Source organism: Anser anser, assembly GCF_964211835.1.
Source record: "Anser anser genome assembly, chromosome: 11".
Lineage (NCBI taxonomy): Eukaryota > Metazoa > Chordata > Aves > Anseriformes > Anatidae > Anser > Anser anser.
The window spans coordinates 20,037,539-20,065,500 of record NC_139732.1 but is presented as its reverse complement, the minus strand read 5'-3'; the positions used below and the strand labels follow the sequence as shown (position 1 = coordinate 20,065,500).

The 27,962-nt window shown below is 38.8% G+C and overlaps 1 protein-coding gene across 7 annotated transcripts in view; it reads right to left on the bottom strand.

The window, feature by feature from the left end:
* Positions 1–27,962, bottom strand: part of CDH13 (cadherin 13) — a 493,014-nt gene that overhangs the window by 265,069 nt on the left and 199,983 nt on the right. For all 7 annotated transcript variants that reach the window (XR_014588949.1, XR_014588950.1, XR_014588951.1 and 4 more), the window contains one exon: positions 25,917–26,033. Coding sequence is in view for 2 of the 7 variants with exons in the window: in XM_083851524.1 (XP_083707650.1) it covers positions 25,917–26,033 (117 nt within the window). In the remaining 5 variants the exon portion in view is untranslated. The remainder of the gene's footprint in view (positions 1–25,916; positions 26,034–27,962) is intronic.

Below are 27,962 nucleotides of genomic sequence, written 5' to 3'. Positions count from 1 at the left end.
TCTTTTTAATAAAGTTTGCTCTTCTCCTATTCCTTCCTTCCTCCTATATTCCAAGATAAAGGTTCAAAATCCACAATACATTTCAGAAATGTTTTAAACTTTACAATTAAAAAGCTACCACTAACTTGAATTCACTTTCTCATTTTAACGAGGTCAGCTTTTAACTTTACTGATTGCTTGACTCTTGCTAGAATTAGAAATGTAATGCATTAAACTATGGATTCCAATGCGTAAACATCTTGATGGAGTTGTAATTAGTGACAGGGTTACATTAGTCTGTTAAGAAGCTTTCAGACGACTATCCAATAATTGCAATACAGTCTTAAATATATATCACTCTTCGTGAAATCATGCTGGGGAATTATGGAATCAATCACAATGAAATTAGCTAAAAAGAACACAATTTCAAAACTAGTCATTGTCAAGATGCAGAACTTCAGACTTTGCTACACTTCTAAAAGCTGGAAGATCTTTAGAGTCGTGGAACAATTAAGCTTCAATAATACTTATGATGCACTGTTGTCTGCCATCTCAGTTATTATCTTCCAGATATATTATTACTGCCTTCAAGAAGTCAGGATTAAAAATTATCTAAGTTTAATATCCATTCACTGTGCTACAAAGACGTACATTTTCAGTGAATAGCAATACCTGGAACACCTTTCTGAAATAAGACCTCTATATGCAACTCAGAACACTGGACTAACAACTAAAAAAACAAACATCCCACCACCACTATCCACCTGCCCCACAAAAAAAGAAAAAAAAAAGTCATTCATTGGGAAAAGCTGCCTAATGGGAGGCCAGCAGGGCAGCTCTAGCCTGGGAATCAGGCTACTGCATCTATGCAGTATGCACAAATGACTTTTCCATAACTTTTAGGTCTTAAACAAGAATTTTAATAATATTTCGTGAGTACAAGAAGAAGAAATTATATCTCTGAAATAATGATGAAAAATAGGCACTATTTATAAGCTTGCACTCTTGTATAGCTGAGTCCAATATTCCATTCAAATTCTTCAATGCTGAACTTTCTACTCCCTGGCTGAGAATTTTCAGCTATCATAGGAAATGAAACTTTATTATACACAACTCAGTTTATCACATATCTCTTTAAGTAATTTTGTGAATGGTTAGAAAACAGTCAAAAGAGAAGCTGTTTTTGCTGCACTTATAGACATACAAGAAAACAGCAAGTCCTAAGCTGTGAAAAGCATATCAAAAATCAAAAAACAAGCACCCATGAATGCTCTTTAACGTTATTTTCCCACCTCTCTCTTTTTCTTTATCTGTTTTTTATTACTGTAGACCATGGTAAAGTTGGTTTCAGTTTGACATTATATGACACGCCATAGCCATCCTTATGATGCATGATGCATCCTCATGAAATATTAAAGTTAAGAGAAAATCTCGACTAGTTTCTGACTATTCAGGTCCTCATTGCTCAGGCTGTGTTTGGAGATATAACACAGAAGTGGCAGTAGCCAGTGCTAACATTAAATACTCAAAAGAAAGCTACCTTGAGAAGTCTGACTGCTTCTAAGGTGAAACAAAGCTAGTTCACTGGAGATTTCGCCATTCATTCCATGGGAGTTTCATTTCACAGATTCACAGATTTCACAGATTTTTTTTTTCTAGGTTGGAAGAGACCTCAAGATCATCGAGTCCAACCTCCGACCTAACACTAAGTACTCCACTAAACCATATCCCCAAGCTCTACATCTAAACGTCTTTTAAAGACCTCCAGGGATGGTGACTCCACCACCTCCCTGGGCAGCCCGTTCCAATGCTTAATAACCCTTTCGGTAAAGAAGTACTTCCTAACATCCAACCTAAAACTCCCCTGTCGCAACTTTAGCCCATTCCCCCTCGTCCTGTCACCAGGCACGTGGGAGAATAGACCAACCCCCACCTCTCTACAGCCTCCTTTCAGGTAACTGTAGAGAGCGATGAGGTCGCCCCTGAGCCTCCTCTTCTCCAGGCTGAACAAGCCCAGCTCCCTCAGCCGCTCCTCGTAAGACTTGTTTTCCAGACCCCTCACCAGCTTGGTCGCCCTTCTCTGGACTCGCTCGAGCACGTCCATGTCCTTCCTGTAGCGAGGGGCCCAAAACTGAACACAGTACTCGAGGTGCGGCCTCACCAGAGCCGAGTACAGGGGCACAATCACTTCCCTCGACCTGCTGGCCACACTGCTTCTTATACAGGCCAGGATGCCGTTGGCCTTCTTGGCCACCTGGGCACACTGCTGGCTCATATTCAGCCGACTATCCACCAATACTCCCAGGTCCTTCTCGGCCAGGCAGCTTTCCAGCCACTCATCTCCCAGCCTGTAGCTCTGCTTGGGGTTGTTGCAGCCCAGGTGCAGGACCCGGCACTTGGCCTTGTTGAACTTCATGCAGTTGACCTCAGCCCATCGCTCCAGCCTATGCAGATCCTCCTGCAGAGCCTTCCTGCCCTCGAGCAGATCGACACACGCACTTAGCTTGGTGTCATCTGCAAACTTACTGAGGGTGCACTGGACGCCCTCATCCAGATCATCAATAAAGATATTAAAGAGGACCGGCCCCAGTACCGAGCCCTGGGGGACTCCACTAGTGACCGGCCTCCAGCCAGATTTGACTCCATTCACCACAACTCTCTGGGCCCGGCCATCCAGCCAGTTTCTAACCCAGCGAAGCGTACGCCAGTCCAAGCCCCGAGCAGCCAGTTTCTTGAGGAGAATGTTGTGGGGAACGGTGTCAAAAGCCTTACTGAGGTCAAGGTAGACCACGTCCACAGCCTTTCCCTCATCCACCAAGCGCGTCACTTGGTCATAGAAGGAGATCAGGTTCGTCAAGCAGGACCTGCCTTTCATAAACCCATGCTGACTGGGCCTGATCGCCTGCTTGCCCTGCAAGTGCCGCGTGATGACCCTCAAGATAATCTGCTCCATGAGCTTCCCCGGCACTGAGGTCAAACTGACAGGCCTATAGTTCCCCGGGTCTGCCCTGCGGCCCTTCTTATAGATAGGCGTCACATTGGCTAGCCGCCAGTCAACCGGGACCTCCCCCGATAGCCAGGACTGCCGATAAATGATGGAAAGCGGCTCGGCCAGCTCCTCCGCCAGTTCTCTCAGTACCCTCGGGTGGATCCCATCCGGCCCCATCGACTTGCGCACATCCAAGCTCCGTAGCAGGTCGCCAACCATTTCCTCATGGATAGCGAAGGCCACATCCAGCTCCCCATCCCCTTCCACCAGCTTAGGGCACTGGGTGTCCGGAGAACAACCGGTATTGCCGCTAAAGACTGAGGCAAAGGCGGCATTAAGCACCTCAGCCTTTTCCTCATCCTTAGTAACTAGGTTTCCCCTCGCATCCAGTAAAGGATGGAGATTCTCCCTAGTCCTCCGTTTCGCGTTGATGTATTTGTAAAAGGATTTTTTGTTGTCTTTAACGGCAGTAGCCAGGTTGAGCTCCAGATGAGCTTTGGCCTTTCTAATTTTCTCCCTGCACAGCCTCGCTACATCCTTGTAGTCCTCCTCAGTGGCCCGCCCTTTTTTCCAAAGATTATAAACCCTCTTTTTTCTGCTAAGCTCCAGCCGCAACTCTCTGTTGAGCCAGGCCGGTCTTCTTCCACGCCGGCTCATCTTTGGGCACGTGGGGACGGACCGCTCCTGTGCCATCACGATTTCCTTCTTGAGGAGCGCCCAGCCTTCCTGGACTCCTCTGCCCTTCAGAACCGCCTCCCAAGGGACTCGGCCAACCAGCGTCCTGAGCAGCTCAAAGTCAGCCCTCCGGAAGTCCAAGACAGCAGTTTTACTGGTCCCCTTCCTGGCCTCGCCAAGAATAGAGAACTCTACCATTTCGTGGTCACTCTGCCCCAGACAGCTTCCGACCACCACATCTCCCACCAGTCCTTCTCTGTTTGTGAAGAGAAGGTCTAGCGGGGCACCACCCCTGGTAGGTTCACTGACCAGCTGCGTCAGGAAGCTATCTCCCACGCTCTCCAGAAACCTCCTAGACTGCTTTCTCTGTGCCGTGTTGTGTTTCCAGGATATGTCCGGGAAGTTGAAGTCCCCCACGAGGACAAGCGCCGACGATTTTGCAACTTCTGTCAGTTGCCTATAAAACTCCTCATCCGTCTCCTCATCCTGGTTCGGCGGTCTATAACAGACCCCCACCAGGATGCTAGCCTTGCCGGCCTTCCCGCGGATCCTAACCCACAGGGATTCAACCTTATCATTCCCAGCCTGGAGTTCTACAACATCGAAAGATTCTCTAATGTAGAGAGCCACGCCACCTCCCCTTCTGTGCTGCCTGTCCCTCCTGAAGAGCCGATAGCCAGGCATTGCAGCACTCCAGTCGTGGGAGCGGTCCCACCACGTCTCCGTGATGGCAACCAAGTCGTAGCCTGCCTGCTGCACAATGGCTTCCAGCTCCTCCTGTTTGTTACCCATGCTGCGTGCATTAGTGTAGATGCACTTCAGCTGGGCCATCGCCTTCTTCCCCGGCCTAGCCATTGTTTCCCCCGGCACAGCTCCGACAAGCCTTGTTTGAGCCCCGTCCCCCTTCTTACCTAGTTTAAAGCTCTCTCTATGAGCCCCGCCAGCTCCTGGCCTAGGATCCGTTTTCCCCTTGGAGATAGAGACCCATCTGGGGCCATCAGGCCGGGTGCCGAGTAAAGCTCCCCATGGTGAAAAAACCCAAAATTTCTATGCTGGCACCAGCCTCTGAGCCACCTATTAACCACATGAGCTTTCCATGTCCTCTCCGTGCCTCTCCCTTCCCCCGTAGGGATGGACGAGAACACCACCTGCACTCCCGCTCCCTCCACCAATCGTCCCAGCCCCCTATAGTCCTGTTTGATGGCCCTGAGGCTTCTCTTTTCAACATCATCGCTGCCAGCCTGGATTATCAAAAGCGGGTAATAGTCAGAGGGGCGAACCAGGTTTGGAAGCTTCCTGGTAACGTCTCTGACCCTGGCCCCAGGGAGGCAGCAGACTTCCCTATGTGTGGGGTCAGGCCGACAAATAGGGCCCTCCGTTCCCCTGAGGAGGGAGTCGCCCACAACAATCACCCTTCTTTCTTTCTTGGTGGAGGCAGTCCTGAGGCGTGGAGTCAACTTCCTCACCTCAGGCATCCTCCTGGGTAGGCTTCCTACCTCATCCTCACCCACCGGTCTCTCCAGCTCCAGGGCCTCAAACCTATTGTTCAAGGGCACCTGGGAAGGCGGCGCCGGAAGGGGAGGGCATCTCCTGCGAGGTCGAGCAGGGACCTGCCTCCATTCCTCCTCAACTCGCAGGTCCCCTCCCTCTGCCCGATGGCAACAGGGCAGGGGGTCCACCCCCCTTTGGGGCGTCTCACCCTGGTCCCTCTCCCTCCGGTCCTGCAGGGAGTCGCTCCACCAGTCTATCTCCCGCTCGCACTCCCTGATATCCCTCAGCCTCTGCACCTCCTCCTTGAGCTCTGCCACCATGCGGACCAGGTCGTCCACCTGCTCGCACCTCACGCAAGCAGTCTCTCTGCCCCCCGCCGATGGCAGCAAGAGGCTCAGACACTCCCCGCATCCGGAGACCTGAACTGCCGCATGTTTGGACGGGCAGTCGGTCTGGGTGTGCACTGACTTCCTAGAGAAAGCACCGTGCCTGGTGGAGACCATCGCAGCCCACCTGACGGGAGAGTGTCGTTAGAGGAGTTGTCCCTATGGGCGGGTGTGAGCGCTCCGCCCTGCCTGCGCCAACTGCCTCGCTAACTGCCGCGTCACTCCCACCGCGTCACTCCCTGTTCGCCGCGCTCCTGGTCGCTCGCGCTCCCTAAGGGCTGCCTTTGAACGGCCGGGGGGAGGAGCTGACGCTGACGCTGCTGGCCCCGCCTACGCCTCGTCAGCCTCCCTCACGAGGGCTGCCGGTGCCTGGCGGCTCCCTCACGTAGGCTCGATGCCCGAAAAATAGCCCTGCCTGTCCCGATCCCGCGCTCCGCTGCAGCACGCGTCTGCCCCGGAGCCGGTCGCCTCGGCAAGTGAGGCAAATTTCTACCTAACAATTTTCAATACAAGGTGATAAGCCTCAAGATGCAAAGTGCTAAACATACAACAATGTAAGGTGGCTGGCTGTTTGTAGAGCACCATTCTGTAACATTTACATCTGTTCTTTCTATGTTGCTTGACAGAAATACTTAAGGTCTTTGGAATTGTACTTTTAACAGTTACTGCTAAATTTCCAAAACCCCACAGACGAAGGATATTACATATTACTAGTATTTATCTTGGAATAAATATGGTTCCTTTTACTGGCGCTCAACAAGAACTTTATCTTCATGTATACATTGTAAAAAGGTCTTCAAGTGTTCATAATTTTTATAAGAGCTCTTTCCAACAAAATCACAGACAATAAAATATTACTGATGTTCATTTGCATCAAGATGCTTCAGCATACCTGATTGGGCGCTTCAATACAAAACTATTTAATTCAATTTTGCAACAACACCAATTATTCAAACTTCATTTCCACAGAAAATAATCACTCTAGGTTAGTGTAATAATTCATTCATCAAATTTTATAATTTCCTTCCTAGAAATACTAGAAGCTGAGCCATAAAATTTAATTACGTATAACATCTATATTTTCTGACTCAGCAAGCCAAAAGTTGTCTTCATTCCAACTGAGGATGTCTTTTAGTTTTTTCTCCTATTGACACGTATATTTATAAAAATATGTATGCATAAACACATGCATATGTGTGTACAAAAATTGGTAACTATGCATTATATAAATATATAGCTCCATGTATGTGTATGCAAACATTAATGTTCTTTCAGCGGTTTCACTTCAGCCTACAATAGCAGGCAAGAGAAATTACAGTCACCTAAAGGCTTGCAGGTACAAGTCAAATACATGCTCGTCATTTGCAGGTACTGATATGAATCATTACTTCAGGTCATTGTACTAAAACAAATTACATATCAAAACTTGCAGTACTGCTGGATCAAATACCTTAAACAAGGAAGTAAAGCAGAAAGCAGCAGAAATGTGTTTCTCAGGTTACCATAGCTTTTGGTCTGTGGAAAAAGGCCCAAATTTGTAACAGGAAATGCAAATACTATTAATTAACCTTCTAACATACAGAGATCTATTACAATGACAATACTTATCAAGTATTATCTTAATTATCCAAATTACAACTGACTTTTTTCCTAATGGCAAACAAACATTAACCTGCATTCATCTAATGACTCATTTAGAAAGACAACTCCATATATATTTTCTTTAATTTGCTACAGAAATCATCTAAAAAAAAATCTAACTTCTTTCAAGGATCCTGGAAAGAACTGCACAACTGCTTGCTTTTAGCTCTAACACATGACTGTAAGATTATAAAGATTTATTGATAGCTATTTGAGAATAAATAACAACCCACAGCAACAAACACGGAGTGTTAATTTTGTTGAGTGATTAATTACATTGTATTTGAAGTGTTAGGTGATCTCTTTGATTAAGAAACCTTATGCAAGAATTCATCCAAATCAATATCTTGTTGACCTCCACAAGCAAAAATCACCTCTAAGAGATAACACAGATTCTTCAAAATATTTCCCTATTTCCAAAGGAATTTGATAAATCAAGATCTTTCTGGTTTCCTCAGCCTCTACTAAAAAAAACTACACAATAAAATGAAGCTATAATTCTCACGTCCAATGTTGCCTACTCTTGCAAAAGACTCCAACAACAAAAATTAAATGTACCAACTCACAATTTAGTAAAAGCTTGAGTAATTGTTTCTTTTCCTTTAAGAATATGCATGAAAAGCTTTGGATGTTATAACCTATAATTACTAGAGATTGGCTTAAACTGTAGTTGCTCTGCCTATATATGAAAAATTCCCAAAGTTTAAGATGACCTTTATAGAAAGCTGTAAATTGCATCCAGTAATGTACTGTTCTTTCTTTTGAGAAAATGACTTTCTAAGCAACCTAACAAGTGTTACTGTTATCATGTACACCACTATAAATAAATAGATTTAGCTCCTTCATCAGCTTCAAAAACATTTTTTGATCACTTATCTGTTTTCAACTCATATATGATTGAGCTTTTCAATCTTCTGTGAAACTTAGTCCATCAATATATAGTTTGTGTCTTCTCATAACATGTATGCTTACAAAAAAAAGACAGTATTTCATGATATCATAGCCTGCAGACTAAAAATAATAATATTATAAACCATTAATGTAATAATTATATTTTCAGACTCACATCACTGGTTATTAACAAATATTAGCATTCAAGGAGAACCTATATACTACAAATTCAGCTCATGAGTTTGAATGAAAAATATTTTTGAGAGGAAAGAACTGGAAGGTAAATATACACAAAGTCCTACAATAAGAGGTTTGATTTTGCCCAGTGTTTGCCTGAAGCAAAGAAAAATATAATCTAGGCAATAGAAATAGATTGAATTATTTTTTTAAGGCACCAGTACATTTGATAAACTTGTTAGCGAGTATCAGCCCATGAATTTATCAGTTATCAACAAATAAACCTAAATTATCACTATTACACAATTAAAACTTTCTTTTTTTTTTTTGAACAGAAACAAACACATGCACCAAAAACATTCTTAGGCTTTTTAATCCACTTGTAACTAAATGCATAGAAGACTTTTTTTTCCCTACCTGTAATAGTATTATCTTTTCTAAGCGTGAAAAATGAGATGATTTGCAGTCACATACAATTACCTACCATAACATTGTTCAATGTCAAAAAAGAAAAAAAAAAAGAAAAAAAATAAAGCTAATGGTAAGATTTTGTGAAAGTTTGAGCAGTTAAATTATTAAACTGTTAGATATGTAAGTTTGGTGGATAATGGCTATGCATTCGACAACTTGCAGAATGTAAATGTAGCGATTAGTATGGAAAAAAATCAGTTTAACGCTTTAGTTGAGATGGGAGAAAAAAGAAATAGAGAAACTAATTCAAGAAGTCTTTGCACTGAATAAAGTAGAGCTAGAAAAGTAAAGTAGGATATTCGTATAAAGTATTCTAAATGTTAGAAAGGAATTTGCACTCTTGTAGCAATGAGGTCTTGCCTCTAGCAGGGCTTAGGAGTCAAGGAGGTTCTGTTGCATCCATCAGAAGAAGCTAAAGCAATTTTAAACCTGTCTTAAAAAAGCTGTCTAGTAGAGATGAATCTGGTATAGAGTGGCTCTGTGACTTTTAGAGGAACATCAAGATCCAACAGAAAAGCTGCAATGAACTGTGTTCTGTTAACATCTGGCACAACAGGGCCTCGGAGCAGCCTCTAGTGGCTTCAGTCTGCGTGCATGGCTTCCTGCCTCCCATCCTCAGAAATGCAATGCTGGTGTTCGAATCTGGAAGGTGGTCTGCACTGAGTAAATGGCTTTTTTGGTAGGTCACTTAATTCACTAAAATCAACATTCTTTTGTACTATGTGCAACAAATGTAACCCATCTTAAAGTCACAGAACTAAAATAGAAATCAGAGATGTAGGTCTCCAGAACCATTTTAAACTGGCAAAATATAAATATCCCACCAGGACGTTCTCCACCTGTACTGTGGAGCAAGAGGATTCAGCCATGCTGTGCTCTAAGCAGCCACTACTACTCTGGGCCTTGGTTTTGCCTTATTCAAGCCATAGCTGAAACTGCAGCCTTGGGATTATAACTGTAACAGGCCACTGGCTCACAGCTGATACACAGAAAGGAGAATCCACATCTTAAAGGGAAACAGAAGTTAATTTCAAGGCTATTTCCACTTCATACTAACCACCTCTTTCTGATACTGACTTTATTAAGTGATAATCTATAATCACCTATGGCCACATCTGGCTTCAGTTACATGGGTGTAGCTCCAAAATATACCAAGGTTTCATAGACGTTTCTTCAACTCAACAACGTTAACAAATAGCACAACCCATAGTTTATCATTTCATATGGGATTAGATTATTACCATATTTATACGATTTAGAACTAATGAAAGGGTTAACCACAGTTTCGTATGTAATTAATTGTGGTCTCTCTCTATTTAACTGCAGTTCCAGAACAACTAAAACATCCAGTGGTAACACATACAAAGCATGTTATTCGAATAGTGCACCTGCTTTTATTCTTATTGTCTACTTGATATAGTAACATTCATATTGCATTCTCAGGCAAAAAGAACTGAATTTGTCTCGAATATTAGTGAATCTTGCAAAAATAGAATCAAAATATTTGGAGACCCTCTGGATAATTTGCTGGTGCATATAACAATGAAGGCACAAGAGCACACCACGCTTCATAAAGAATTCAGAAATAAAGTATATGTGATTTTCTCTTCTAATTTAAGTGAAATGCAGGGCTGGCAAACAAGCTGTAGGGATAAATAATGAGGTAAAACAAACCTTTAGATTAATGAAGCAGGTTAGTTTCCCCAGGATCAGACTTTCTTGTTTAATTTTTACTGAAAATTAAGGCTGCAGGCATATGATCACTTTTCTTAAATAAAAATAATAATATATATATGTAATGACATTAGTAACTATTTTTTTCATAAATTAGGCAACAACACATCATGAAGATAGAAAAAATAATTTAACAAGGTCTACTAATTTTATTAATAATGAAAATCACCTTAATACATATGTTTCTATGGGCACAGTTATTGTGTCTAGGATACAGGAAGATCTGAAAACAGCCCCAGGTTTATCAAATAATACGAAGAGCACAGAATGTTTTGAAACTGATATTTAGAAAGAACAGTCAACTCTTTTCAATTATAAATCGTTCATTTTAACTTCAGCCAAAGAAATCAATAGGCAAGAAAACAGAACTCTTGTCAATTAGGACTACTTCACTAGATCTATCATTTTGGCATATCTTAGCAATTTTCAATTGGCAACCCAGTGTATCAGCCTTCAACTAAATTTGCAGACCAGTAGGACAATTTAAATGTGACATGATGTTCAGAAATTTAATCCTGTAAAACCCTCAATTTAAACGGTTAAGACAATGGATATATCCTCATTAGAACCACAGGTCTGAGGAGTGATCAGTCATTTGATTGCACTATTGTCTTGTTACAGTTTTGATATTTTACTCCAAAACAAAGGAACCATAAGCGTTTTAAAGCATGACCTTTAGCATATCTGTCTACCATATACTAATGAAAAAATTGCTAGCATACAATGGTATCTAGCTGATGTCAGACATCATATTCTGTATACTTAAATTGCTACCTATTGCAGTAGTGTATTTCACCGAAACATATGTATGTATATATATATATATATTACAGTCCTCTCACTCATAACACGCGGCGTCTGCTTGCCCCTCACCTCTTTGAGTAACAGCGCACTGTAGAGGAAGAAGTGGAAGGGAAGCCTTAAGTCACCCAACTGAAAAGCCCAGCTTCAAATGACCCTAAACTCCAGGGTCAACTCCTGCATGCGAATCATAGGACAATTTTACCTGAAGGCACTGTATATGTCAGCGTGACATCATAGGCATAAATAGCAGTAGGAACCAAATTAAATTACAGTAGCCTTAAATAGGACAGCGCTTTTCTCCCAACTAAGTCATAGTAAACACCATGGACTTCCCTCTAAGTGATTCTAGAAACCACACAGCATTCAGCAGCATCTAGAACTTCTCGACAGGCTTTTGGGGGACTTTTCAAGGAGTTATACTAGGTGCAAGTTGCAGTGGCTCTTACCGGCCATTACATTTTTCTACCTATTTCAATAAACAGATATTATAATCTTTTCTTTTACGTTACAGTAGAGCTGGAGGTGCCCAAATTCTCACAAATATCAGAAGAAATAACTGTTTAACTCCACTCTCTAACTGCAGATTATACACCTTCATGGTGAAGGAAATGAGGCACCTAAATTTCACTGACAATGTGTGCCTCAGTAACTTAAATCTCATTGCTTTCAGAAATACCTTTTTATTTCTAACATTGCCTACATACTTTGGAAATGTGGAATGACTCTATAAATAATAAAGCAATATTTGAACACAAATAATGAGTCAGACATTCCTCACCCTTTCTCTCTGCTTTCTCGACACATTTGCGTGATAGAAATTGTTTTTAGAACAAAAGCTTAAACTTGAGATGGCTTGTGAGAATACAGAACAGCAAAGGAGGCACTTGTACAGCCACTCAGATCTTTTTGCAGACTGTTATCTGCAAAAAGAGCAGTAGAATAAAATGTAATTCAAAGACAGATCATGCACACCGCATTATTCAAGAATGGTCATGGGTCAGCTCATGTAATCGGTAATAATGACCAATAACATGCTGTACCAACAGCAGAGCACAAACAATCAGGCATAATAGCAACAAGAATACCCTTTACTTTTGGCATCCACAAGATCTTGTTACATCATATAGTACAGTACCACAATCTTTGACAAAAATTGGGGATTTTTTTTTTTTTTCAATCCATGACCTCGTAGTCATGGAAGTTCCTTAGTTCTTCAACAGGGGAAAAAAAAAAAAAAAAAAGAGCGAATAATTATTCTTAGTGTGTTTCCTCCATACTATCTAGAATTTTCTAAAGCACTATTATATCCATCCTTAGTTATTTCTTTTCCAGCATGTCCTGTTCTATTTCAGCTCCTGATTTTTTACCCCTGATTATCTGCATTGTCCTTCTCAGAAGCTTAAGTCTAATGTACCCTTTTTAAGGCTGCATGACAAGAACACAAAATTAATCTGTTTGTCCTCTGGTCGCTATTAAGGATTGAGCTGACATTTTTAGAGAGCAATCCACAATGGTTACAGAATTGCTCCCAAATTTTTTATGAACTTAATCTGAAGTTATCAATAAACACAATTGTTCAGTACTGCTAAATCCTTCGGCGGATCCTTTTTTTTTTTTTTTTCCTGGTTTATTCTACACCCATTTATTTATTTTGACACTTCAGTTTGAGATGCTCCTTCAGAGTCCGGTCCCCTTCCTTCACGGAGAATATCAGCAGTGTGACACAGCCTTCCCTTGCAGGGAACACTAAAATGTTTTTGCTGGTAGTTTATCCAGCTTTAGGAATCATTTCCCAAAACTATGCTTACTCTCCCATTTTAACAGGACTTTCACTTTTTAAGGGATGTTGGGATTTTGAGAAACTCTGTTACAGTCTTTCTGAATAACCAAAGGAAGGAAATTTGTTTATGTTAACTGATGGTCAAAAATTTATAAAAAATAAATAAAATAAATTCTCCTGATATTACATTCATGACTGAAACCATATACTGCTACTTAACTATTTTCAATGAAATAATTTCTCCAGCCTTTCTACTCCTTACTTTCTTACTTTCAAAGCTACTGCATAAGGGTTCACATGGTTTATTACATAAGCAGCAGGGAGCCCCTGCTTGAGAAAATGAAGGACAAAAAAATGGCAGCCTCAGTGCATTTTGCCTCTAGCCCTTGATTTAATAAGCTGATAAGAAAATTTCAGTCTAATTCCAAAAATATAATTAACACTGACAGTCTAATAAGAATTTTAGAAAACTGTTCTTTTGAAAAGCATGTGAAGAACAAAATATTTCTGGCTCTTACTTCTGTTGCAAGTAAATATTGCACTAGAATTCAGAAACACAGCATTGTACACGTCTTCATCTGATATAAATTACATAGAGAAATTATGATTAGTGAATTTGCTTAATTGGTTCCCAAAATTAAAAGACTGCTTGGGATTGGAAAGTTTTCTACATAATGAAATACGGTCAAAGGCTATTTGCTTGTCAGTGAAAAAATGAACTGGAGGATGCATCAGCAGCTAACACGTTCAGAGCTCAGAGCAGGTGACTGTGAACTACACCTGTATCTTTTCATCTGCAAGTTTTCACATCACCAAACTTTGTGGAATCTTACTTAAGAAAAAAATAAAATAAAAAAACAACCCAATTCAATCAATATTCTTCTACTTAAAAAGTGTATCCTTCATCAGTCATCCCCTGAAGGAAACAATATGCCCATTTTTTAAGATTTCTCATTAACAGACAATTATTTTTTTTTCCCCAAAGCATTATTGACTGTATCATGATTGGGTGCCTTTTTTTTTTTTCCTAAAGGAGATAATTTATTAAATAATAATTACTGCAAGGTCCTAACAAATATATATATATATAAATTGCTAAAATTTAGTAATAGCACTATATGCTTTTTTCAAAAAAAAAATTAATAATCCACATATAATAGATTCTATTAATTCAAATTAATTTTCATGTTCCAGTGACCCTTAGCAAATTCAGACTAGAAAGCCCAACAGCACAGTATTAATGGCGAAGTTGATTTATTATGTTTTCCTATTTACACATTTTCAGCATGCTCTGTATTGCTCATTAATTTTTATTGGTGATAAAATTCATATAGATCCGTATAGTTTTTCCCTTACATAGTCAGTGAACTCCTCATCGCACACATTGGTCTTTGAATAAGCCTGATGTACCCATTAATCCAACCCACTAGGAACAATAGCTCTTCAGTAACATTTAAGGGTTTGTGTGTCAAGTAGAAAAGAATCTGTTGAGGAATGGCAAAACACCTTCTTTTATTATTCTGGTGTCCTAAAAAAAGCCCACACCATACTATTTAAGTGATCAAACTACCTCATCCATTTAAAGCTTATTGTCTAGTTTCAAACTTGACAATAAATAAATAAATACAAATACAAAGTTCCTAAAAGTTCCATGAAAATTATGACGACTTACATGGCAAAAAGACATGCTAACAACTGTAGAGGCAAAGGAAGAGTTTTTGTTTTGCACATGCATATTCATCGGCCAGTCAGGCTAGCTGTAGCTCCAGGATGTGCTTTCTCTCACCCAGTTTGAAATGACAGAAAGTAGAAAATAACACCAATGGTGCTGAGGGTACTGTGGGATGACTTAGGGTCATTGCGCTTGAGGTGTTATCATGGGTAGGAGGACCTGGGTTTATTGCAGGAAATGAATATTTTCAGGAAACCAGCCTTCATTGCTTCAACTGTTCATGAAAATACTTGTAATATATTGTACATCAGGTCTGGACATGAATTTGTTAAATTAATATAGCCCCTGATTTCAACTTGTATCCACATAAAGCTATATCCATATTTCCTCTTCTTTTTGCAAATCTAATAAGTAAAAAAATATATTAAGACACATGTTATTGGATTACAGGGATCACTACTACTTTCAATTTCTGGACATCATTGTTGTACAGATTTTTATTACCAAAATCCATTCTCATCTCCAGCAAGCTCAACTGAAAATGTACACTTAATAATTTATTCCATGTGTTGAAGAAATGAAAAGCAAAACTTCTGAAGCAGTGTGAAAATACTTAAGATACAGAAAAGACAGACAAATTTAAACCTTGATTAAAATCATATTTTCCAAAGGTACTTTAACAATATTTCCTATAAATACAATTAAAGTAAAACTGCAGCCTGTTGCTTCCAACAAGCTTGACTTCTTCCCTACAATCTCCCAAAATGGTTGCCCTGATCAAAAGTCCTTTCCACCTAGATGTGAGAAGTTGCTAGTTGCACCATTCTTAAGGTCAGACATCATTGTACAATGATACAGAAAAGCACTTGGTATGTGTTGGACAAATTGTCGCTCCATGGAAGCGCTGACTGGTAAAGACAAGCTTATAAAGCCTGAGCATCTCAGCTTAAACTGCAACTTACGCTAGACAAAATTGTTAACGTCTTTGAAAAAATGTGCAATTGTTTTAAGAGTTATTTCAACTCTTAGTTAGCATTTGTATAAATAATCCATTTTATTCAGCTGTTCTTCAGAAATATGAGACAGAAAGGAGGAGAATAGAATCTGGAGGAACAACAATGCTAATGATACTTGTTGGCATAAGAGCAGATGAAATTGGTACACTTTCCAATAGAATTAATGCGTTCAGAGCAGCATTTTATAGATGAAAATTGGGAGAAAGAGCACATACAAAACGAATAGCATTGACCAAGAAGAAAGTACATCAGAGTCTGAACATATGTGTTTGTGTGTGCCTGTACTCATTTGTTGGTATGCATTTCTGAGTATGCATGTGCATATAAATCTAAAATGGAGAGCACGATTCCTGTATTTAAATTCTAAATATAGAATTTCCAGCAATTACATGACTTCATAAACAGTCTCAGAAAACGTAAAGAATATGATAGTAAAACAAAAATCAATGCTCTTGCTAATCTAATTAAAGAATATTGGAAAGCAGGTTAATCCATAAGTACAGTTGACTGAATTTTCATTTGCTTTTGTTTAAGCAATGTTTCAATGGCAGAAAGTAATTTTTCTCATTTTGACTGATTTTAAAGAAAGTAAAGTGGTCAGACTAGAATGTTCTTTTCAAAAGATGGGCAAAAGGAAACTGAAGATTTTAATTCAACAATGGATTGGTGATTACAATGAAATAATTCATGCTTTTTATGTATTTGACCCTGAAAGAAAAATAGGTCAATAGAGCAGAGTAACATTTACTTCAAAATGACATATTATTAACCATGATAAAAGACATCAGCTAGTCTTTAAATAAGGTAAGGAAAAAAAAACTTTGCTCATTACACACTTAAAGCTACAAAGATACAAAAGTCATTTCATCCCTGTATGCTATAAATGACAGTTCATTTCTGAAATTCACAAATAGGGTTGCAAGCTAAGTGATAAAGCTGATTAAACAGAAAGGTTAAAAAAGAAAGTTCCCCTTAGAGGACAGCTGGAAAAGAGTAAAAAAAAAAGTCTTGGGAAGGAATAGGAAAAATGTTTATTGAACTGAAATATACCTGCCATCATACATATCAGCATCACACTCTTTCACCTACCCTATTGATCTGTTACTATACAGCAGTATAAATGTGAGAGAAAAAATGCAATTGAAAAATTATCTATGTGTAATAAATCCAAGAGCAAAACATGAAGAGGTTATAGTCATCACTGAAGAGATCCAGCAGTTAGTCAGAAGGAAGAAAATGACTACTGTTGTGTGTGTGACAGCTGTTTACTCCACCTTACATGAGCCATATGCAATGCATATCATTTTTCCTTCTGGAAATAATTTACCTAATTTCTTTCCTAATGCCACTTTAACAACCCACATGTAGTAATACCAAATTTGTCACCAGTCCAGTCCACAAAATGTCTTTTATAAAGTCTTTCCTTAATGTAAGTACCAAGGATGACAGTATGATAGTATTTGGTTTGTAAGTTGCCAGGGATAAGTTTTCTTCCTAAAATTTAATTCATGTGGATATTGCTCTGTATTAGACTATCAACTTACTAGTTGCATAATAGGAAACCAAAGGAAGAACTTGGAATGAAACAGGAAAATGATTGGATAGAGAAAGTACAGTACTCGGGTAACAAGCAGATCACATTCTAAGCAGTCTGGAAATTCACAGCTATCAAATATAATTCTGTGATTCTGTGAAATATCTTAATTGATTTACAGGAAGCTCCATAGCACTGCTCTCTCCGCTGACTTCCATATTCTGCAGATCTCACCTCCTTGCTAGTAATATATATATTAACACAGCACATTGCTACGTAATGCTGCATAAGTCTGTTTGTTTTACTCCTTAAAAGGAAGCATTACTATAAGTGGATCTGAGGGGAGCAATTTTACAAATTAAAGGTACCAAGCAAATAGAAATCCTTACTCAGAAGAATAACTTACTAAGAAATAACTTGCTCAGCATCCCTACATGGGGCTTTCTGGCTGCTCCCTGTTCAAGGTGTGCTCAGTAATACCAGGTACAGAATCACACCCTAAATGTGAGCCTTAAAACACAAATCTGAGAACTTATTTGAGTCAAGAATGTTAGAAAGGGGATGGACTTTTGAGTCTGGGGAAAGCTTATTATTATTATTGGTAAAGATGAGTATAATTACCCATTTAAGGGAAAAAAAAACATTATGGAAAGGTGTGTAATATTGGGCATCACTGAAAATCATTGGGTAGAGATGAAATAGCTGTTGTATTTAAAAACAATCCAAACACATTTTCCTTAAATGTGAATCTAATGTTCAGTTAATATGTGAATGAAAAATTAGTTGTCAGTGTTTTATTTTATCTCAGTTATTTTACATAGGTAAATTACGGGCAAGGATTGACTTTTTTCCCCTCTATCTTCATCTGCAACACAGTTTAAGATATCAGCTTTGGAGATCAAAGTTAACACAAACAATGTGACAGTTAAACTGTAGTATACTTTGCTGAACAGTTTCAGAGAATAAATTCTTCTCTCTTTGATGCTCTACTTAAGGTCATTAGCATGATTTATTACAGAGCAGGAAATTAGGTACTGGATATTTCAATATTGGGTAGAAAGTTTAATTCCATCGTTGCCATAGAACTGCTATATCTCCAACAAACTTGTAACCATAGTAACTAGATTAGAAAGCATCCCTCAAATGGTTAAAAATTCTTTTATCCATATCAACGACACCAAACACTGCAAAATGATGGTAAATTCTTATTATTTTCCAGTTTTCTGATGCATCTGCTGCTCAAGTTTGACTCTTCTAAAATTTCTTAAGTAAACAAGAGCATTTTAAATAGAATTGCTATTAAAATTCTGTTAGCTTAAAGAGAATGTGTATTATGTTGGAATTGTTTATGTGACTATCAATATTTTTTTTAAAGTGGGAAGTTTGAAGAGAGACCTTTCAGAAAACTAGATAAATTTGAAGTGCTGTTTTCACTTAGTGATTTGTTGGGATATCAAATACATATCCTTTAAAGAAAATTAATATACTGTAGTTTAATAATTCATGTCCTTGCATCAAAAGCCCTTTAATTTAATGGACTGCTGTTCGTTCATTTACATTCATTGCTGAGGTAGGTTGGTATTTTTCCACGAAGGACAAAAGTGTGCCATCCCTTCAAGAAAGCCACAAACATCATCTCCAATGGTCCATTTAGGTCCAGCTCAGCAGGGTGTTACACATTTCCTCCAGTTCTCGCATTCTTGAAAACCTCTTGGTATCTGTTTTTTCACGACCATAAGCCGACATATTATACAATTTTGACTGTATATTTATCAAACTTCCTATTCTGCTCCCTGGAATACTGGTGAAAATTAATTCTTCTCTGGGGACCAGAAACTTTTTTCCTAATCTTCAGCCAAAAACATATATCCATTTGTTATTATGCCAGTATTTTCCTTTACCTTAAATCACTAGAATCACTCTAGATATAAATAAAACACTCACTGTGCTAAGCTGAACAAACTGATCTCAGACACATATATTTCTGCCCAATCTAATTTTACTAGTAACATAACTGAATATTTTTCCCCTAATTTTAATCTTTTTCCTAGCTGGATTGGAAGGAAGTTTATTTATTAAGACTGACTTTATTACCTAAGAGCTATTCATTGATATCAGTTTTTTTTCCCATTTTCTGTACAACTTTCTTCCACTCTGTTTGCTGCTAGTTTATGGATCCTCATCTGTGGATGTGTCTTTTCCTGCGCAGATTGATAGACACATTTCTTCTGTACACTTTAGAAGATTGTTCTCCTTATGTGCCATCAAACCTTGATGTAAGAAGCCAGAACAATTTGTACGTGAGCAATTCCATTCTCTGAAAGAGGCCCTCACCCTGCAATGCTTCCCCAAAGTCAATCATTCCAGCATCTCCCTGATGGCACTGCTTTTTCAGCTGTCACATCCTAAATATTCTTGCCTCCTGGAGAAGGCAGAATTCTTGCTGATAACCACCTCCCCTGTTCTGAGCGTACTGTTTGGCACAGTCTGATCATTTAGATCTGACGTGGCAATGATTTGAACACAGCAAAATGGATATTAAAAAATAATTACAGAAGTCCAGTGGATTTTTCCTACGCAGCTCAGACCAACTTCTGGTTCCATAGTAGGGAATGAATTTTCTTGTTTCTGCATCATTTGTTGTAACTGATAAAGATTCAGAACAAGAACTGATACTTGGAGTTTACCAGCTGGGATGTTGGTAAGGAATCACGCAGATCTCTGTTGTTGTTGGAAAGGCATTTAGGGGCATCTCTGTTCTGCACATCATTCTATTCTCTGTCAGTGTACACCATTATCTTCCAGACCTGGACAGCAATCCTAGCTAGCTCCTTTTCCTCACTCTCCCTGCCTCATCCCCCATTTTCTGCCTAATCTGCCTGTAAAACAAATCCACTTCTTAATTCAGCTCTTATTTCACTGGCTGATCTTGTTCCCTGTTGTCTTTTACATGTCCTTCTGTAATCTACAATACTTCTTTCTAGGTTTTCTTCAGAGATCTGTGGATCATGATAATCTCTCTCTTGTCACTTCTATCACCTTCTTTTCAAACTTTTGACTCAAGTTTGGCATTTTTTCCAGATTCATCTTTAGTACTTAACACTTCTCTTCTGTGAAGCATATAATTTATCCTATACAAAAAGCCTCAATCAGATACCCACTCAGAAATAATAAGCTTCCAGCAGCTTTTCCATCCAGTTATCTTCAGTTTCCTCTCCTCTTCAGGTTTTTCTATAGCTGCATTAACAGACAAGCTGTGTTTTCACTTGCCTTAAATTCACAAATTGGAGGAGGAAAAAAAAAAAACTCCTCATAGATATTAAGAGATTTCTCTTGTTTGATAGCCTGCATTACCTTTTTCTTGAGCTTATGACAGTTCTGCCATCTAATTGTCATTTGGCAGCTATCCGTCCATTAGCACAGATGAAAAGCAGAGAGTACGTATACACTCTCTGATATTAAGCATCTGAACAGTCCCACCCCACTCCTTTGTCTTCCAAAAGATAAAACAAACAGCCAAGCAACAAAGAAACAGATTATCTTACTGGCAAAACCCAAGGTTTTGCATTTTCTTTGTTCAGACATCGTTTCCTAGAGAATCTCCAGGGTTCTTCTCTGTGTCTTCCAGCCTTCACTGACCATTAAAAGTCCAGCCAATTTTTGCTAGCCCACTCATGGCTTCCATATCTTTTCTTACAACAATTAAAATACTCATTCTAATGAAGGGTATTCCTTTAAATTAAAGGATACAATCATGGATTCATCATATATCAATCAATAAATCCATAGCAAGTCGTTCTGGGCTTATTAACACTCTCACTTTGCAGATGCCCTTCTCTCCAAAGATCGGTGTGAAGAGCTGGAACATGCCAACTGTCCTCACAATTACCTTCTGGCACTTTGAGCTCTGTGTTAGTGCAAGGATTAAACTTCAAAAAGGACCATCGTGCAGTTCATCATCACAGTTAAAGTGTGTCTGGATAGTGTCATCAAACAGATGCATAGAACCACCACTCTTAAATTAATTGTAGAATACATTTCTATAGTGCACTCACAAATAACCTATCACCATAATTACAGGATAATCCTGCACCCCACTGTTTTGTACTTCATTTGACTTGATGTGGACAAATAAACCGGAAGAGTAACATATGGAGGGAGACTAAAAATTGAATATCATATCCCTCTGCTTTATCAGCAAGAGCTAAACCAAACACATCAATAACAGTCAACAGTTGTAGCCTGGGCCATCTGGACACAGAGGCACACGTTACCAAGACTGTATTAAAATATTTTGATCTCCCTGTTCTCCCTCAAGAATGAAGGATAATATGAAAAAGTTCAGATTTTGCTAAAACCTGAGATTTCTCTACCTATGAGCACAGGACACCTACATAGTTTTTAACCTAAGAGATACCCTAACCAACCTTATCCCTAAGTGGATATGATAGAAAGCCAGTAACAGCAAACAGACTCTACACTTGAATTTCCTTGTTATGCCAAGTACTTCTTTGAACTTTTCTAATTACAACAATCCAATTTTCCACTTGTCCAGTGCAATATCTCCTTTCTGAGTTATTTCACTAAATCTTAATGAATAAAGTCCTCTAAAATCACCATGATTTTCTTTTTTATGCTATTGTTTCCTAATTATGAAATATATATTTTTTCTCCCCCTGCTCTTCTATTTTTGCACATCTGCCCTGCTCCCAGCCAAGTGCTAATAAGCAGCTCAACTGCTGGCAGCTGCTGCAATCACTTCCAAACAACCTTATGCATTTTCAGGCAACACAGTGTTAGCATGAGTTAGGAAATAGAAGGCAGCCAGGACAGAGGAATAAATTAGATTGGTAATTTTCTGGAATAAATGGAAGAAAAAGAAAATAACAGTCAGGGTGCAACTGGAAACCTAACTTTTATGTGGACATCCAAACTGCACCACATGAATCAAACAGAACTAGTCATATCTGAAATTATCACTATCCTGACTAAATAAAGTGTGGGAAAGCTTTTCTTTTCTGGTGAGCAGGAAGTGTAACAAAGATAAGAGCAAAACAAACGTCGTAATTATTTTTCACACAGCAAAGTGTGTAGTTATTCCCTCCACCCCAACACACATTATTGCATTAGAATTCTTAGTTCCTAAATGTGTTTGTTGTTATGTTTTATCACCTGAAGAATTTCATATTTCCAGAGGATAGATTCCTTTAAATGTTTAAGTCAGAAATAAGCCTGACATGTTAAATATGCTCTTGCCATTCCAATTCAGAAATTACAGAGGCATGTTGCACTTCAATCTGACAACAGGTGGAGCAATACGAAGATCCAACATTACATCACTGGAAATGCCACACAGAGCTGCTCTAGGCCCTGAAACAGCGCTGACATCTCCTGCACCCAGGGACCTTCTGACCCTCTAGCAGGTGATAGAGTCTCCAGGCATATTTGGATACTTGCCACTATGTTACCATAACAGATGTTTTGCATTCTTTCCTTATTTTGATAAATCCTTTTTCTGTAGTCTCTCTCAGACACCAGACATGGCAGAAAACAATTTTCTGAAGTAGAAATTATTCTGAAAATGACTGCATTGAGTTGGAAGTAATTCATTTTTCCTCACTATAACGCTTGACCAACTGAGTCAGCTGTGTTCATCCTTACAGGAAGCAAGTTCAATAACATTCAGTATGACGTTTTTATTATAGCCAAACTGTATACTCCTTCTCTAAATTTTACTCTTTGGTTTCCCTTTGAGATTTTGCCAATGGAGATGGAGACATAGCAATATGGGTTATGAAAATACAATACATATAAATAGTACCTATGTCTGTAAATTTGTGGGTTCCTCTATATCCTATAGTTCATACAAACAGGGTGCCTATGTCTGAATAAAATATGAAATGCCCCACAGTGCACGCTGAAACAAAATATTGCTGAAGTTTGGAAGTGTTTATTTAAATGCTACAAACTTCCTTAGGTATGGTCCTTTTCATAAGCCTCTATATTTCATATATATATCTGAGGCTAAGCAGTATGGAAAGAACAGGGTTCTCATAGAAAAGTTGTCACAGTTCAGCTTGAGTTGACCCTGGCTTCTGGCTGAGTCACCCATGGCTCACAGGGATTTGAGCAGGAACCCCCATCACAGTGGAGCTCAGAAGGACATCGCTCACTGCCTTGGACAGATGGGGTGAGCCCCTGAGGTGTGAGAATCTCTGCCATTCCCTTCACAGCAAGCCTACTCAAGTCCTCAGCCCTGACTGCTGGCAATTACATGACAAAAGTATGCTCTAGAATGTGCTTTTTCTTCCCTTTCATTTTTAAAATTCTCCCATAACATGCAAATTAGCCTAGTTAGAAGCTTGGGATCAGCATTCTCTTTTAGTTTTCTCTTCCTCCAAGCGCTATAGAAACCACAGCTACAAAATATGTCTGCAATGTCCCCTTCACAGTGCTTACAACAGAACAGAGAGAAAGAAAAGTTCAGGAGAAATTCATACACATCAGTAGCTATAATTCATCGGTCCATGCAGTGCCTTGTTGAGGCTTCTAATAATAAGCCCCAAAATAATGTGGAAGAGGGAAGTAATTGTGATTCTTTTGCCTCACAGAAGGGTGCAGAATTCTTGTAAATTCATGAAGCTACATACAATTCACAATAAACATCTAAAGTTAAATGAGAAGGATAATCAACCTTTTCTGCAAGTTGTGTCTGAAACAAGTACATGAATTGGGTATCTAAGGTTCTCTAGAGTAGTACAGACTTCATCACGTAGCTTATAAAAGCAATTATTTTAGGTCTTTATTTTCAGCATTGACTTCTACTGAATTTTTTATTTAAGGAACAATAGACTGTCTTTCCTACCATCAGTATGTCTGAGGCTCTAAACCTTTTTATTTATGCTTTATTAAGCATTCAGTTGCAAATTACTGCAGTTGACCTAGAATGTTTTATTCCCTTATTTTAAGTATCTCTAAAAGTTTTGTCTCACTCATCACTTATTCACTCTATGTTGCTCCCTGCAACAGACTATAGCCAAAATAGTCATCTAGATACCTAAATTGGAAATATACTGGGGAAAAAAAAAAAAAAAAAAAAAAACACATATTTAAAGACTTTTTAAGTTGATGACAGCTCAAAGTATTTCAAGGTGCTGATCATTTGCAGTTCCTATAATTTAAACATCAGTTGAGAATAGGTGTCTCAGGGCCTTTGAAAAACAGACTGCCAGATGCTTTTATACTTCTGTTTGTACCTCATCTACCGCATCTAACTTGTGATCCCCAACTAGCATTTCAAGAATGATAACAAATCAAGACGACAAGATGCTAGGAATACATTTAAGTACAAACAATATCAGATTCATCTCATTCTGTTTAAGGAACCTCAATTACCAGGACTATCATCCTAAACTACTAATAAAAATACTTAATGGAGGCAATTCTAGCGAGCAACTCAGACCACTTGAGATCTAAAACTTTAAAGTAATCACAGGCAGTAGGGAAAGAAGGAGAGTGAAGAGGAAAAATAATCGATAAGAAAAATAAAAAAGACTGCAGATCTGTGTATAAGTAACCTAATTCTCTCACTCCTTTAAAACTGTGCAACAGAAATCTTAAAAATTAACTATTTATCACTAGTATATTAAACAACAATATTTACTAAGTTATTGATCATTAATTCTCAAAACACTGAAACATGAAAGGAAAAGTGGAGAAATAGCTTTAAATAAATTACTCGGAGAGAAAGGGGAGAAAAAATCTTCAGAGATTATTCTTTCTTTGTACTGAATGAAAAACAATCTTTCCTAATTATTCAAGTATCTGATTAGGTACCAGCTAGGAAGATTACACATTCTAGAGTAAAATTCTGCCCTTGATCTGTGCATATAGCTCTAGTGATCCCACTGGTGGGAATTACGAACACAATCTACAGCTGTATAGGCCATTACGCCATTTTCACACCTACTAAAATGAGAGCAATGCATAGGATTCCTGTTTCAAAATTGCCCATGTGCAAAATATATTCATATAATTACAACTTATGTTGCCTAAGTAGCCATTTTAATAGATATTTTTATTTCAATTTGAATGATTTTGTATTCTAGCTGTATATCTGAAGTTCTGGAAAAGGGGTTGTTGGAACTCTCGTTCATATAGCTTCCTGCAGACACAAGAGAAACTTTCCTCTTTTTCAGACCTTTGCAAACAATAAAAAAAAAAAATCAATCTGAAAATGTCTGCAAAAACTTGCTTAGTCTTTGGACGCTAGAAATGAATTTAAGGACATGAACTTAGGACATTTTTATATTTAATGCCTTTTGAATTCCTACCAAGTGATAAGAATAGACACAAGATAATCCACACTATGCAGTAGGATATTCTTCATGGCGTTTCTGGCCTAAATTTCAGACCCATCCTCACATGTAGATACACAGTAACCTCTGTTGCAGATAGCAGTCCCAGTTAATACTTTTTACCAGAATGTATGCTATTAAAGTCTCCCATGAATACAAAGCCATGTTCATCTGTCTACACAATATCCACTCTGTTCAGCTTTAGGCTTCTTAATTTTGTCTGGGATATTACTACCAATGTGATAGGCATCACAACATTTTCAGAGAAATACGTTGATTACTTAATACAAAAAAATGATTCTATTATTTGTTGACTTACCTTGCCAACAGATCTGGGGAATGGTGGTCTTTGATTTTCTGGAATTAGTATCGGAGTTGCCAAAATAGCCCTTTTCTGTCTTGGAATTCCAAGGTTGCCTTCTATCTTAAAGATTTCCTAAAAAAGAAAAAGACCAAGTACAATGACTTTCAAAATAGCATTTGTTATTTCCAATCCCTATATCTTCAGGTAAAATGAACACGAACTACCATGTTCTAAGTTTTATATTATGTGTTTTCCAGTGATTAGTGATAACATATCAAACTATTTAAAACTGTTGGTTTATTCCACTTATGACAGTAACAGTGGACTGGCCGTATTCATTTTGTATTCCTACAGACTAGTTTTAAACTTAAGCAAGTGTGTCTACATCCTAACAAGAGGACTGCTTAACTCATAAATCTTAGATAAGGTTTGGCTTACCTCAAATACTTGCATATGACCTTTAAAAAGCCACACTTTAAATGTTTTACATAATTTTTCCATTATCACATTTCAAGTCACCTCTATACTCAGCCACTTCTCAGTCCACACTTTAAGTCAAACAGAACTTACAGGTGATTTGCTGAGACTGTCCCCAGCTAGTGATCTCTCAAAAAGGACCAAAAACTTGTAAGTTAAAAAGCAATGGGCACCAAAACTCAGTGCAACTTAGAATACCAGACAGCAGGTTTCTTTACATAGTGAAAACTTCATGCTACTATATCTGAAAGAACAGTAATAGAAATGGTTTATACACAAGCCTGCTTTTTTCCCATTGCATTTGCTGGGGTATTTAGTTCCATCTGACCTTCAGGCAATTCAGCTTGTTATGAGCTACAGCAAACTCTTCAGAGTAGCCTCTAGCCCCTGGAAAACTCTGCCCATCACACCTCTGCCTTCCTTCCCCATCATTTCTCTGATCCTCTCGGTGCACAAACTGCAGCTTCCCAGAGGCCATTCTCTTCTTTTTGCTTCATCCTACAGCCTCCGCAAACCTCTCCTCCAAGCACACTCAGCAGCTACCGATGTCAAAGACAGCCTTTTCCCATCTCCCAGAGCTCTCACCTTGACTCAGGCCCCTTTCTTAAAAAAAAAAAAAAAAAAAAAAAAAAGGCACCAATTTGTACTGTGTTGGGAATTAATTTTGAAACTGGAAAAGGTTTAGATCACTACAATTTGTTCACGCTGTCATGACAATTTTGCAAAACAAATCATAGGGTGAAAGAAATGTCTAATTTCAATAAGGTGATTACATCCTACCATACACTTTTTGTTCTCTTAATGCAATAATTTTTTCAGTCAGTTCTGGAATCCACGTTGTTTTAATAGCTGCTACTTTATAACCTAAGGACAGCTTCATCTCTATGCTATATTTTTATAAAACTGCAAAGATGAATGAGTTTTCTTGATAGCGTGATCTGAACATCAGTCAAGAACTCCACAGGCTGTTCTGTTGCCACCTGCATAGATGCCTTCCATCTAGTGAGTATATCACAGCCAGAACACTGATTTACATCTACTAGCTTTAGTGTGACTTTGCAAACTTGGTGACAAGCAGTATCAAGGGAAACAAGCCTACAACTGTCAGCTTTAGCCACGATAATGTCAAAGAGCAGTGAGAACCACGCAGAGAATCCCTTCTCACGATTTTGCCAATTTTCATAACCTTTCGAGGCTCACCCTGATTCGGAGTTCCCATCTCTCCCAAAGGCTTTGCCACTTCTCTGTAATCTTTCGGTCTGAAGGTCACTCATGTCCCTATTTTTGTCCTTCAAAAGAACTTTCCCCAATAAAAATTCATGAGAAAGTTCAAGGCAAAAACATTTGAAGTGTCAAATAAAAAGGAAAGAGCTGAATTCTGTCCAAAGGCAAATGCACAGAGCAGCTTTCAAAATCACTTACGCTATAAGCACAGCAGTTTGGCTGGCATGCATCTGTGATGCTGCAAAGGACAGGAGGAAAAATGACTACCAGTATGTCTGAGAGGGAATCAGTTCCTTAGATCAACTGCAGCAGTGCTAAACTGATCACAGTTCTGACTTGTGCTAACTACTACATTGATGG